A 15,836-nucleotide genomic window follows, 5' to 3' on the forward strand; every position below is an offset into this window, starting at 1 on the left:
ATTTATGTACGTCGGATTACCAGCCAATCACAAAGCGCGTTCATCAGCCGGCTCATTAATATTCATGTCCGTCTCATTAATATTTATAGTAAGGGAAAGTGCCGTATCCGTAGGCCACAGGCTGCGGGTACGGGTCCGTATCTGTAGACACTACCTATCTCAAAAGAGTGTTTCAGTCCTTTTAAGATCCAGTTTTAGTATTCCAGTTCATTCTCCTGACATCAACACTATTCCCAACAACAACCATCCACTCTTAACCTGGCAATAGCCAGATTAATAATTGTGTAGTACTTGATAGTACTCCACAATATCAATCTGGGACCGCTCCATATAAATCCGTTCGGAGGAAAGAGGCACGGATTGGTCAATGCAACAGTATGTCCCGCCTCTGACAGGTTTGTTTTTAGCCAATCGCGGGATCTTCACAACGAGCGGAGCCAATTGGTAGATTAAACTCTTACCAAAACCCGTAGGTAAAAAAGCACAAACATCTTTACCATCCAGAAATGCGCAAAGCGCCTCTCGTTGTTCGATAGGAGATTCAGCTAAAACTGACTTAATAGCAGCATCTACACGATCGTTGTCCTCCGTTGCCATGTTTGTTTTGATCTACTGGCGCTTGGTGTCGTCTTCACACCCGGATATCCCGCCCCACACACGAATACTGCTGCGTGATTGGCCCGTGCCAACTTGGCTCTGTACGAACAGTGAACGCGGGAGCGGAGCAAGATGGTTTCTTGAGAGATTTGTGAACTCACAAATATCGCAAGAAATCAACTTGCTGGCAAGGTTAATCCACTCTATTCTCTGAACCCAGTATAGGCAGATCTGACTGTCACTAAATAGCCCAATTAGAGCCATAAAGACATCCCAGCAACATAAAAATAGCCCAGTTGCCTCTGGTCTCCTGTTTCAATCGTAAAATCTGTGGTTAGAGATAATTTTACACAATTTAAAAACTCTTCATTGACACAACAGGCAGCCATAACACCAAGACCCACGAAGAGGTGACATGAATTACATTGTAATTTCAATTAAATGTTCTGCTGGGAAATCTTGGTCACTGGAATTTATGTGCATGTTACATTAACCAACCTAAACACTGTTTCAGATCAAACACTGCAACAGCACTTTCTGATAGCGACAGCCTCATTCTGCAGGACGTTACACCCCACCACACCTCAAAAACTGCTCAGGTGCAGGCGAAGAAACACGACATGGTACCAAGACTTTGACCTGGTCTCCAAACTTCAGTATCCATAGTGGAGCCAGAACAAACCCAAGCCACAAAGGTCCCACTTTACAAGTCAGAGGGCCTGTGTAGAGGCGATGCTGGATAAGAGCCGTTTTGGCATCAGGAAGGAAACCTACACAATACTAGGCAAGTGGTTTGATTGTTGTGGCTGCTTCTATATGTACAGATGGAAGTTTTGTAGAGGTTTTTGATCACGGAGCTTTCCAAATGAAAGAGGTGTTACAATAAAATTGAATTTGTTTGGTTCTGTGTGTCATATCAGTCGGTGTGGGAATAGCCAGTCTCAGTGATACTAACTGGAGGAGAGGAGGAACGAACTCAGTGTCATAAAGCCAACAATAGAGGTAAATGCCCAAATGGTTGAACAAAAAAAAAAAAGGTTTACCTGCTCAGTCATAAAATGTAGTCAGATAGGTGCAAAACTGTCTAGTCTGTTAAGACAGCTCAGCTTCAAATAGTCCAAGTTTGTCAAACAGCAGTAGAGCTTTTAGTAGCTAAAAAGCCAGATTTTTCCCAAAGGAGTTGGTGGAGACAACAGAGCAGGAAGCACTAAGAACATTAACGAGGGGTCTGTACCAGGACACTTACTTACCTCATTAGTGTTATTAATTGTACCAGAGCTTTTTCTGCTAAGGTGCTGTGTCAAAATGCCTGCTGTAATAAAGGTCAATTACTTGCTCTCATTTTGCGTGTTAGTACTTCAAACAGTGCTTTTATGACTAATTTAATTAGTATAGTTTGATTTATAACATTAAAATGTTGTGCAATTAAGTTTCGTGAAGTACAAGAAAACAGCCCTGACAGGGTAGTTGATCTGAGATGTTAAGAGTCTTCAACTGGTGCTGGAACCTGGATAAAAACTGTGTCATCACCACTTCAGATCTTCAGCAAGCCTTCTCTAACCTGCTCCACCATTCTGCCTTTTTAAAATGCTTGCAAACCATTATGTCATTACTTCATTGTGACACTCGTTGTGGCACATCACACTTTCAAAAGCTGCCAACAGAAATTAATTTCCCAAAAGCTTGTCAGTTATTCAAGAACACTTTTGTTTGTTCTTGAATAACTGTTCGGAGAATCATTCAGCTGCAATCACTCTGTTCTGTGAATAAATTATTCTCCGAACAAACAATATTCAGTGGGGCTGTGCCTGAAATTGAATTGCTTTTTTCAGGTTACAACAGCCTGATAATGAACACATTTTGCTGAATTATTGATCACTTTGAAACAACCAAAAGGCTTTGGGCTGATGTAATGTGCTTGCTTTTTCCATCATTTAAGAAGGAAAAACACTGCCAGAGCTGGAGACATGAACAGAACGTATTAGCAGGAGAAAGTGTCAGCTTGTTAAGTGCATTGTGCCAACCTCAGTCATGCTCTCCACCAACAAGGTATTACTGTTAATCAGGCATATCAGCCTCACTTGTATTTAATGGGCTCAAGTTTGGGAACAGATTCCAACTGTGGATTAATTAAACTTCAGCAAATTTCACAAGTTACACTAGAATAGACCAAAGTTTAACACTTGCAATGCCTACTTTCAGCAAAAGCTATGCACGTTCTCAGTATATGGTTTCTAGTATTAGAAAATGAAGGTGAGAGAACAGCAGTATTTACTAAGTCATTATACCAAAAGATGGTAAGAGACACACTAGAACACCATGGATTACATGAAAATTGTCACATACAGTACGTATGCAATACATGCAGCTTTGTGGTAAACTTAGAGAAGTTTGCACAAACACTTAATACTACGGCAGTCGTCAGAAGGACAACGCAAATAAGCAAGCATCCTTCAGGTAATGAGGGAACATCGCTCTGACAACAGCCTCGACAGCACAGCACATTTTCAAATCCAATTTCAGAGCACAACGATGAAACACCACCTGGAGGAGTGATGTACATTCTCCATGTCCTGTGTGGTGTATGAATCAGAGCAGATTCCCTCAGGATGTACAGCAGTTTAGGGCGTCACATGCTTAATAATGAAAACCCAAAATTCCTTGTTTTTCTACACATGCAATAAACCTGCTCCAGCTCAAGTATAAATATCTACAAATATTCCAACTGTTCTCTTTTCACTGGATGAATTTATGTCGTTTCCTTTCATTGAGTAGAAAAAATGAGAAAAGACAGGCCTCGCAAGTATTGTCAATCTCATGTAGCCCCAAACGAATTTCACCCACTTTATTTGACTATTTTTGACGATTTTTGTTTAGATATTGTCAAAATAGTGAAAATATTGTCTTTAAATGATTTGTTTTGTCCAACCAAGAGGCCACATTATAAGGACAGGTACTGAAAAGCAGCAAAGAAACTAGAAACAGCAGCTACTTGGCAATTTTTTAAGCAAGTATTTGCTTATTAAACATTTTTAATAAGTCAACTAACTATCTTATTTGTTGGTTTTTGTAAGCAACCTTTTCTAGCCATGAAGTGGTTAGTAAACTCTCGTCACAAACTGAATATGTGTCGAAGTTTTGCACAGTTCTTTCTCTGATTCATTGTACTAATCTTTGGCGATCTGAAGATGTGAAACTGAAAATTTCTAGTGAATGAAGAGTGTACAACCAAGGGAGCAACAAGAGTGTACAACCAAGGGGTGGCTGTGGATCAGGCGGTAGAGCAGGTCGTCCTATGATTGAAGAGTTGGTGGTTCGATTCCCGCTCTTGCCTAGTCAGGACACTTTACCCGCCTTGCCTCCAGTGCTGCTCTCACATTGGTTTGTGGTGGTCGGAGGGGCCGTAGGCGCAGATTGGCAGCCACGCTTCCGTCAGTCTGCCCCAGGGCAGCTGTGGCTACAAATGTAGCTTACCACCATCAGAGTGAGAAGGTGTGAGTGAATGAATAATGGATCCATTGTGAAGCGCTTTGAGTGCCCAGAAAAGCGCTATATAAATCTAATCCATTATTATTACTATTAAACCACAACAACTTTCTGATGTCATGAGAAAAAAAAAAAATCAGAGATTCACTGTCAGGAGGATTTATTCTCTACATACCATGAAAATCTGCACGAAATCCCATGGCAATAAATGTAGCAGCAGCAGATACAGTAGATATTTCAGTGATGAAACTACGGACAGTCTAATAGACTGGCAGCTAAAATGGATAGTGAAGAGGTTTTCTGTCTTTGGTTGACCTCCAACATTGAGTGTCAATACATTGCAGGAAGTTGTAAACTCATCTTTGTTCTCCTCATCATTGAACTGCCATAAATGCTTCTGCATAAGAAAGACAAGTCCCCTGAGAGTCCTCTCAGCACACATTAACCTGATTTGACCAGATTTCCGTCACATGGATGATGTATAATTTTGTGGAGGTTAAATGCTCTTTCTGGTAATCATCCTGTGGCCACTTGACTGGTTCCTCAGACTGGAAACAACAGGATAAACTAACTGTTTCAGTGCTACTTTAATGTGCACCATCATTAATGAAAACACCTACCTCACATTGACTGATCCAAACAGTTGAGTAATTATATGTCATTAGCTTATGTACCCACCAAAGCTAAAAATCTTGATTTCAGGGTTGCATTAACATCCTCCAAGTCCACCAAAATAAGCTTAGTTCAGTGAACCAGCATTATTCAGACCCACAGGACAACAGTTAAATGATGGATACAAAACTAAACAACAAAGCCCCACGGTAGGGACACTTTGCAATTACTTCAACCCCAAAACTCGATCAAGACTGTTTCATCACTGCAAATACAAGGTGTTCGAGCTCATCTGAAGTTCTAAGTGTCTTGTCTGCCTTTAGGGAAAGTAAAGTTTTAAATGAGCGTGTCAAAAATTAAGTAACTGTCCCCTTCCAGCTGATGTGGCACCAACCACAAACCGCTTTCTCATTAAGGGTAATAGTCTGAGCTAGAAATATTGTTAGTTTAAATGTCTGCTTTGAGAATTCAGGAAGTTCATTAATGACACCGGGTGATAAACCGCTGAAGTCATCTCATCTCTTCCATATGAGACAAGCGAGAAGGATGAATAGAGTTTGTGCCCAAGATTTATAAAAGCATTTGTGATATTTTTGTGTGTAAAAGAAACTCTGAGACAAAGAAAATCTGTGTGCCTTAGAAATAGAAAAAAAAAAAAAAAACAGTAACCGTTTTGTGTGCAAATGAAGAGGATGGTGAAAGAGCATGAAACAGTGTGCCTTTGAGAGATAAGTATTTTTAGTTTGAAAGACATAGAGTTAGTGAAGAATGTAAAGTTTGAAAATGTGTTTACATAAAGCAAATACTGTAGAAGACTATTAGAAAGAGCGTTAAGAATGGAGGTTCGTATCTTCTCTTGAAGAAAGAGTGAAAACACTATCTCAAGAGGAAAGCTAAAACTTAAACCACATGCAGTAATTACTTAAGCGGAGTTGAAGCCCTGGAGTGATTTTTTTTGTCTCAATTGTATCCCCCCACCCCCGGCCCCTTACTTTATTTTCCCTGTGCTCTGAAGTCGTCTTAATGTGCAATAAACACAGCTAAATTGGCTGTTCTTCAGGTACAGTTTGCTTTTGTTTGGAGGGAGTAAATGAGAGCTACAAAGACGCCTTCAGAGACAGGCGGCTCAGTCGCTGGATAAAGCTCCTGAGTGCAATTTACTGCTCAGCCCCTCTGAAATAAATCACTTGAAGCACGCATACACTCCTGTGACACACTTTCAAAAGAATAAATATGTGTATATATATTTATGTATATATCCAAACCTATGCAGAACAAGGCTTTGGGGTGAAGGGGTTGTTAAAATTTCAGCATTGAAAAAGGACCTGTGGGCAGGTTGACATAATTGAATTCCCAAAGAAAGCAAAGAAGCGAGCCAAAACACTCCCAACAAATAAACTACGGAAACTTCACAGCCGCGTTTCTCTGCCACTTTTTAGAGCAGCTACACCAGACTGCCTGGAGAAAGGCGGCTCTGCCAGCTAAGAAAAAGGCATCTGCTCTCGTTTCTTTTGTGTGTGTGTGTCCGCCTGTCCAACCGCCCCCACTCCCAGTGACGAGGAACCACTTCCTGGCCCGAGCCCACTCGACTGGCAGCCTTCCCGCCTTCCTGGTGCGAGAGGTCTGCTTTCTGCTCTGCCAACTGACGTCTAAAAACGGGGACAAGAAATGGTTGAGGGGAAAGAGAGCGTTTCTGTGTGTGTGTGTGTATGTATCTCAACCCCCATCCTCAGGAGAATGAGTTTGATGGTCAGACATTCAGAGCATGGCCATTTCGGTTTTGGACATCTATTTTTAATGTCTGTTACCATTAGGACTGATAGTAACTACATTTAAAAAAATTAAATAAAAAATACGCTGTGTGATGAAGATACAGAGATGTGGGGCAGCACATCTTGTGAAATTTGGTTATTCTAAAATATTTAAACCTAAAGTGGGATTAACCAAAGGAAGGGAAATAATTCATTGAAATATTAAACAGTAATAATCACTTCAAATTTCTAGGGACATTGAAGATTTATTAAATTACGCAAAATCCAGTGCATCTTGCCAAAAGATATTGTCATTATTTATTTTCATCCCATAAAACATTCATAGAGCCAATATTTAATATTTTACATCCCACAATGTTTACATCTACAACATGTTTGTTAGCTAAAAGTCTTTTTCTTCCTTACATTTGCACAGTTCACTTCACTGAGACTGGAATAGCATTAAACCATCAGCAAGAACGTGCATCACGACTCCACCAAGCTTCCATGTATGCAAATGTAGACTTGTGTAACTCTGTTAGACTCAAAACATGGACCCACACATTCAAATGTTGCTCTATAGGACAGCCCATCAGCTGAGTGGTTGGGTCGCACGTCACTTGGGCACAATTACAAGCAGTGGTGAGTCTCCAGTTCGAACCCCAGCATTTTACTGCATGTCAACCCCCTGCTCTCTTTCCTCAAATTTCCTGTTTGTCTTTACTGTGTATCTAATAAAGGTAAAAGCACACCCAAAAAGCATTACTCCATTGTGCTACGTGTGATCAAGCACTCTACAAGTTATCTTGAGCATTACAATTTAATTGGTGGTCTAAATAGTACTTGTATATCTCTGCAAAGTACGACATAAAAATAAAAAAAACTCCTCACAGACTCTTTTGAGGCATGTTTGAAGGTATTTTAACTCACTGCTCTGTAAACTGAATGTCAACCATCTAAAAGAAGCGTCATTAACCAAAACACCAAAATTTAGATGTAGATTCTTATCCATCACATAGTACTGTAAGGTAGACATGCGATTAGTCCCAGATTCATTCTGAAAAATAACAGTGAGTTCCAACAGACAGTAAGAGCAACAGAGTACCATCTTCAGTGACTAGAAGAACAAGGAATCCTGAAAAAGATGGACTGGTTCCCACAAAGCTCTGATGTCAACATCATGGAGTTAGACTGGGATTACATGAAGAATCAGAAAACACAAGAGGCAGGATTGATGGCAAGTTCCCCCAAAATGTTAGGTACAAAATACCTCCCAGGTACCCTGAAAAACTGATCACAGGTGTAGTTTTAGTTTTAAAGACAAAAGGTGACTGCACCAAATACTGATTTGATTTAGTTTTCTCTATTCACTGCACTGTATATAAATGACTTAACAATCTATGAGCCTTTACGAATGCAAAAAGACACCAGCAATTCCCTTTATTTATTTTCATATCTTATTTCTGATGCCTCAAGGCATGGACTCTATAGACTTTTTATAGGTGTCCTGTGGTATCCCACACCAAGACTTAAGCAGCAGATCTTTTAAGTCCAGAAGTTTCAAGTTCTCCCACAGATGTTCGATTGGCTTGAGATCTGTGGAATCTGGAGGCCAAGTCAACACCTTGAATTCTTTGCGAAGTTCCTCAAAATATTCATAAACAAGTTCTGTAAGTTCTTCTAGCAGAGCATTTTCCAGAGCATCAAACTGCCTCGACTAGTTTCCTTCATCCCATAGTGCATTCCGCTGCCATCACTTTCCCAGGCAAAAAACACACTCAGACATCCACATGATGTACCAGACTTATCAGACCTTCCTTAATTGCTTCATTATCCAGTTTTGACACTTGTGCGCTCCCTGTAGGTGCTCTTGCAATGAATGTTTGGGTACTTTGTCACCAGTTCACCTGTTGTTGTTTCTTGTACCACTAGTTACTAACAACGGCAAACCAGTAACACCCTTCAAGACTTGAAGTTTTGGAGATGTTCTTGTTGCTCAGATCCTTATGCTGCTAATTTTACTACTTACACAACATCAACTTCAAGAGCTTGCTGCCTAATATATTCCACCCCTTGACAGGTGCCACTGCAACAACATAATCAATGTTAATCATTTCACCTGTCAGTGGTTTTAATGTTGTGGCTGATCAGTCTTTGCCTGCATAGTCATCACAGTCATAATACTAATGACTGGTTTGTGAAAATGCTCTAATGTGTAAACATTTTATGAAAGCACCAACAGTGATCCTCTAAATTCTGTCACAATATTTATATTGAGATGCTAAGTTATATTTAATTATTTTACCGGCCACATGAGGGATGTTCACCGACAGGAAATCCAAAAAAGGCACTACAAACACAATATCTCGGCCACACGTGAGGATTGTTACATGTGCACTTGGGTTTCTACAGTGGGAGAGAAGTTGTGGGCTGCTACGTGTCAGTGTGTGAGTGAGGGTCTTACATTTTCATGCTATATTTGGATGGGTGTGTGAGTAAGGGTCCTGTTGTATATCTGATTTTGTGTGTGAGTAAGTCTGTAAGTGAGCATCGGCTCGTTTCAGCCCACTCCCCTCTGCTGGAGTCTACGTCAGCCAGATTCTATCTATGGCGGTTCGCTCATCCTCTGCCACCCCCATAGACATCCAGGCTCTAGACACACAAACACAGGCCTTGTGTATGTATGCCACTTCTTTGGGTTTGGGTGCTGTTCTACTATAAAAGTACTTTCTCCGGGAGAAACACTGTAATAGGCAGATGACTGGCGGCATATTCCTTGAACAGCAGGACCATCTGGTGATGGAGATAAACATTTAACCTGAACATTACTGCTGGCAGCAAAGTGATTCTTGTCAAAGTTAGTGCAGATTAAACAATACGTCTCAATTAACTCCGCAACAAGGACGCACTTCAGCTCACAGTCGGTCAACGAGCAACCAACTGTCCTTTCAAGTGTTCAAGATATTACCATTTCTGTGTCACAACCACTGACTCCCAGTTCACCCTAAGCGGAATAATCAAAAGGAATTGTGGGATACATAGCAACGGTTGCCAATAGCCTCTTTCACTGAATGATGCTGACAGCTTCCAGCCCTCATTCAGTGGCTAGCTGCTCCTTCAGTGGTATTTATAGCCGCTATTGATCGAGACAGATTTGGCTGAGGAGAAAAAGCAGCACTTGAGATTTAGCAGCAGACTATAGAATAGGCTTTGTGTGTCCCGGTGTGTGTGTAAATGCTCACTGTACAGGGTGACCCAAAAGTTTGGAAACAAAGTTTAACTGCAGTGTCTATTTGAGTTGGGGGTGCATGAATTCACTCTTATTTTACCCATTTTTGTTATAGCATAATAAAATAACTTAAAAGCATAGTATTTGCCGAGTGCAATAACTCGGAAGAAAATTAATAGAACCATAAGGTACAGGTATGCTGGAGGCTGCATAACTTCAAAATGCAGGCCATCAGTGTCAGATTTCAAAACTCTTGATGGTAAAGTATCTGACAGTTTAAATTTGTTTAAACATCCAAAAGTACTATGAGGCAACATTTACTGGCCAGTTTGAGGAACCTTCATTAGCATGAATGAAGACACATTCCAGAAGATACCAGTGTAACCAGGTGGTGGAAACGTTCGCAACTTTGTATAAGAAACAAACATGAACATGTCGAAATATGTTTGCTTTACACTAATCTGATACTCTTCTGAATATATCTGTGGTACTGATTTATTGAAATAGCATTATATTATTTGGATTATAGACTTTTCATTTGTTTCCAAACTTTTGGGTCACCCTGTATGTCACAGTCCCTGGGAAAGAGACTGAGCCCATCATGAGGCCGTGCCTTGCTCCTTGTGCGCTCTTCACTTCCCTCTTGCCATTTACACTCCATTAAAGTGCTCTATGTGAACGTCGTCACATATTAAAAAGCTCTGTGAGTGGCTGCACTTCCCTCTCCTAACAACAAACCCAACTGCTTTAAGTCCCTACACACTTAACTTGAGTCACTCGATCAATCCTTGCTGGTGGCTTGACTTACTGTAGGAGGTTACTATCTGAACACAGACTTGCCGGGGCTTTCTGTTAGGACTGCTGAGGGATGACTAATCGTCTATTTAAGGGGCTAGGGGCTTGACTCAAGACTTCGGGCACACAGTAAATACACTCCACATGCTGAGGTGATGCAGTCCACTTTCAGAGAGACTGTAGGTGGTCAATTACTGTGAACAAACTGTGATTTAGAGGAGGAAATGTAACACAATGAGTATGAATGGGTTGATCTGACCTTTATCCTCCAATTCTTTCAGTCATGAGTGGACTGAACTGGATGTCGAGGCCTCACGATATTTGCACAAATACAGCTCCTTTTATCAGAGCGGGTTAAAGCTCTGGCCACTCGTCAGTGTAGAGGTAATTACTGTGATTATGTGTAAAACAGTGACGCAGACACTGTAGGTATGTGGCACAGCCCAGCGCAATCAGCAGCGACAAGGCAGCTTTAATCACAGACAGGAAGGTCCTCTGGGCTATTACAGCTTTTACACAATGTTTACTGATGTTCTGCTGACTGAAAACTTTCACATTTGTTTAAATTTGTCAACCCATGGGATAAATAAATGGATTCAAGCTCTGTAACTAGCACTGCAGCAAATATGACACAGCATCTTAGACTACAGATGTTCTGGCATGTCAAATGCATGTAACTAATGATGCAAATAAAGGTAAGAATGACTGCTTTGTACTCAGTCATCATTAACATCATCATCTGTGCATTTCTTGACATAACAGGTTAAAATGTCTGATGTGAGAATGTTGGGATCAAAAAGGCTGGATGGCAGCAAGATTAGATCTATATTATATAAAAAATGTAGTGCACAACAGCAGAGAAAAAATGTCACCATGCATCAGAGTATCTGGGGGTTGAAAGGCTAATGGTCAGCACCAATCACACAACCATTAAAATGTCAAGTGATTCAATTTCTGGCTTTTTAAAAATGTTTTCGAGCACTCTGCTGTGGAATAATTCCTCCCACCAGCACCACCCTGAAATAACATCCACATAACTTTTGTCCTCAGACGAAAAACTAAAAGCTGCATGGCTGGATGTCAAAAATACAATCTCTTTATCTTTTTCTGGATGAAAAATCATATATCTTTCTTATAATGGCATTTTTAAAAATGGTAAGTTTATTAGTCAAAACTACCAACTGTGCCCGACAGTGTTGTATTTTCACATACAGAGTTACAACTTCTAGCAATGGAAACCGAATATAATTTCAAAACAATCTCACAACACAATCAGCCATTAGGGGGTTCATCTACTGTGCAAAAGACTTGTGGACCACAGAAACGTTGTGTTTTGTTAAATCCACAGCAGTATTTGCATTATTTTGTATTTTTTCCTTGAGTTATTTGCATTGTCTTTGCATTACATCACACTGAATTAATTCAATGTTAGAAAACATTGAAAAACGTCAGTTACACATTATTAAAATAATTTATTTAATGGACTGACCAACAGTGCATTACCATAAATTCTTTAGTTTACTGTAAAGTAAGACAAAACTAAGGCTCAAAATGAGTCCCACTGAATTTTCGTTATTTTACATGAAAATCACTAACATAAAAATTGTATCAAAATTTTTGTATCCAAAAATTGTTTCCAAAACATAAAACGAAAGTTCGAACAAACATATCAGCTCTTGTTCCTTCCCCTAAAATCACAGGTTGACCAAGGAAAAATCAACATAATGTGTCTTAGTAGGGTGATAAACTGCTACATGCAGCCAGAACATCTTCAGTACATCTTGGCATTGATTCTCCAAGTCTCTGGAACTCTACTGAAAGGAAGAACAACATTCATCAGAAACTCCCTCATGTGCCATTGAGATGGAGGTGGAGAATGCTGTCTAACACATCGGTCCAAAATCTCTCATATGTGTTTAACCGGGTTGAGATCTGGTGACTGTGAAGGCCACAGCTTGTGATTCACATCATATTCATACTAATCAAACCCCTCAGTGACTCCTCGTGCCCTCTGGATGGAAGCATTGTCATCTTGGAAGAGACTACCCCCACTCAGGACAGAAAATTTTCATCATAGGATAAAGCTGATCACTCAGAACAGCTTTGTATGGATTTGTAGTGACTCTTCCTTGTAAGAAGACAAGTCAACCCAAACCATGACAGAGAAATGACCCCCTACGCATAGCAAAGTGGCGGGATCCCCTCATTGCAGGCATCAAGCATACAGACCTGCACGGCTCTCTTTATGAACAAGACACACGCATTCACCTATTTGTTGAGAATGCAGCAGATCACTGTTTATCACATCTCTAAAGACCACTGCCTCTGGTTTTCGCACCACTGAACCAGGGATGGGATCAGCAATTTCTGATTCCAGCGGAAAGTTGTTGACGGGGGGGCGGGGGATGTGTGCGGCAGCGGCGGCGGCGCAGCGACTTCCAATCACTGGGCCGTTTACAATCGTCGTTAACAAGCTATCGTTAACGACGTTACCATCTCGCGGGAGTATCAGCGACTATAAAGTGTTCAAACTTGAAATGAAATTGGCCGAAATCCGCGGATCCGTGGTAAATTCCCATCCCTGACAAAAAGCGGAATTCCGCGAATTCGCGGAAAAATCACATCCCTGCTGAACACATCTTGTAATGAGTGGCTTATACACTGCAGCCATACTAAAATATCCTTCTTCAAGTTCTTGCGAACAGTCCAATAACGTTCCCTGAGGAAGACTTGCTTTTCTGTTTTTCGTTACACATTGAACTGATGCATAGGCATCATGCTTATCAAATGTGTGCTGTCAACCACAATTTCTGATCCTGTTTATTGATGCCCCTCCCATAATTGTAAATACTGATGTTAATTTGGCAGTTGGGGCTGTACAGTGGTGTAGTGGTTAGCACTTTCGCCTTGCAGCAAGAAGATCTCCGGTTCAAATCCAGGCCTGGGCCTGGGATCTTTCTGCATGGAGTTTGCATGTTCTCCCTGTGCATGCGTGGGTTTTCTCCGGGCACTCCGGCTTCCTCCCACAGTCCAAAAATATGCTGAGGTTAACTGATTACTCTAAATTGCCTGTAGGTGTGAATGTGAGTGTGATTGTCTGTCTGTATATGTAGCCCTGCGACAGACTGGCGACCTGTCCAGGGTGTCCCCTGCCTTCGCCTGAGTCAGCTGGCATAGACTCCAGCACCCCCCGTGACCCTAGTGAGGATAAAGCGGTGTATAGAGAATGGATGGAATTTGGCAGTTGTTCTTTTTAAACAGTAGCCAGTTAAGTGGTTACTGAAGCTCCTGCCATCTGTGCCCCAACAATCAATTCACTTTTATTGTCGCTTACAGTTTTTCCTCTTGTCATCTTGATGCAAAAGAGTCAACTAGTACTGCTAAGCATTTACATATCCTCTGAGCATGACTGGATGCAACCTGCTTAACTGTACCATGTAGTGCACGTGTGTGGGGGCCTACATGGTAATCATTATGTTTCTGCACTGATGTATTCAGGGTTTTCCTTTCATTTGCCACCCATCTGTGTGTAAATCTATCCACTATCAGTTACAGCTGATAGGTAGGCTCTGCTTTGTTACAACCATTATCTGTGGTAAGTCCGTTTTTCTTCAAAAATCTTGTCAAATACAAGACTGTATTTTATCATCTACTTTGCGAGTAGAAATGACATGTTTATTTGCATTCTGCACACATCGCAGCTGTATCTCACCTGGCCAGAGCCTGGACCTTGGCTGAGTGTCTCTCCTCCAGCTCTGTCAGCCTCTTCTTCAGCAGATCAGTTTCCTGCCTCAGGCCTGCCGAATGCTCCATTTCCCCATCCAACAGACTGCGAAGAGACCTGTGCAAACCATGAAGCAGGGCACATGCATGTTTCATGTTTGTGTATAAAATATAGCAGGTTTCTGTCGCATCCACATTTACTTTTACATCACTGATATTCTCTTCATACAGACCTAATCCTCTACATTTAGACAGACTAAATGTTGACATTCTGGTAATGTTATTTTCATAAACAGTAGATTAGATAAACATTTTGCCTGAAGTAATAACTCGGAGGCTGAATCATATTTAGCTCTGATATAAAACACTTAATCAACGCACATCTGTGACTGCATCGCTAATTTAATACCCAAATCAGAATTTATCAGGAAAATCTAAATACTGCTTGGTAGAAGATTCACACTGATTGTGATTAAACGCAGAGGTGTATTAAAATAATACTGCTTTTTTTTTTTTTTTTTGGTCATTCCAAAATGAGTTTATTTAGCTATGGTTTTCATAACAATGTTTGTTAGCAGCTGTTACATGAATGTAAATGACATCTCTGGAGGATTACTGCTAAAAACAAAACTGCTTCTGGCCTCAAGTCAGCACAAAAAAAAGCCTTTTGTCTCGGGATAAACGATAAACAAGCTGACACAATTTTTACTGAAAGGTCATCCGATAGCTTCTTCCAGTCTGTGTGTGAGTATGTGTGAGTGCTTGACAGTTTGTGAGCAGCGGCAAAGGAGAACTTATCCCAACATACGTGTTTTGTTCCTCCAGCTCGTCCTTCCTGTTCATCATGGCTACAATGGCCTGTCGCAGCTCCACTGTAGAGGAGAGAGAACAGAGTGAGACTTCTGCACTCAAACTACTTCGGATACATAAAACACACACAGCCTCTGCACACAGTAATATGCATAAACTAATAACCTACAGTTTTCAAATGTAGAAATAACAGCATCCCACACTCCACACTTGCTACGCTTTTGTTCCATTCCAGAGATGAACTGCTTTGATAAAATCAGGTTTTACTTTTCGCAGCTGACAGGAGTTATACGGAATGATATCTATCTGGCTCACAGAGAGCAGCCGCTTTATTGCTACAATAAAACAGACTTTTCTGGAAGCTACTATAAAACTTTAAGGAAAGAAGCTAATCGCAGAAAAATGTAGGAGAAACACACTGGCTACCATTTACATTCAAGTCTGCTTTAGAAAAACATCAAAGTAAACTCTGCTTAGCCATTATAGTAAGAAAAAGGAACAAATGTCAATGAGTGATGGTCAGCTGAAATGCTATTTTATAACAGGGCTTTGGCTGAAGTAATAATTCTAAACTGTTATTTGATTCTCTATCAGATCCATCCCTTTTACATTCAGTCTATACAACGCAGGAGAAAAACAATGTCAAATGGTGATGCACCTGTCCTGGGGCTTTGTGAATCTACTTCAGTTCACAACTGTCAGCTGCAAAAGAAAACCAATTTTGGCTACTTTGCTCATATATCTCAAAACCAACGCCTTCTAAATTCATTGTGTTTTCAATCAGAAAAATCAAGATAATGCAGCTGAAAAAGAATATTCAGCTTTCATACATT

General features: G+C 40.7%; 1 protein-coding gene across 1 annotated transcript in view; it reads right to left on the reverse strand.

Moving 5' to 3' along the window:
- snx29 (sorting nexin 29) overlaps positions 1-15,836 on the reverse strand; it is a 200,577-nt gene that overhangs the window by 157,964 nt on the left and 26,777 nt on the right. Inside the window, exons 12-13 of the mRNA XM_051939780.1 lie at positions 15,002-15,065; positions 14,183-14,311 (exon numbers count right to left, since the gene is read on the reverse strand). Coding sequence (XP_051795740.1) covers positions 14,183-14,311; positions 15,002-15,065 — 193 coding nt within the window. The remainder of the gene's footprint in view (positions 1-14,182; positions 14,312-15,001; positions 15,066-15,836) is intronic.

Source organism: Acanthochromis polyacanthus, chromosome 19, assembly GCF_021347895.1.
Source record: "Acanthochromis polyacanthus isolate Apoly-LR-REF ecotype Palm Island chromosome 19, KAUST_Apoly_ChrSc, whole genome shotgun sequence".
Taxonomy (NCBI): domain Eukaryota; kingdom Metazoa; phylum Chordata; class Actinopteri; family Pomacentridae; genus Acanthochromis; species Acanthochromis polyacanthus.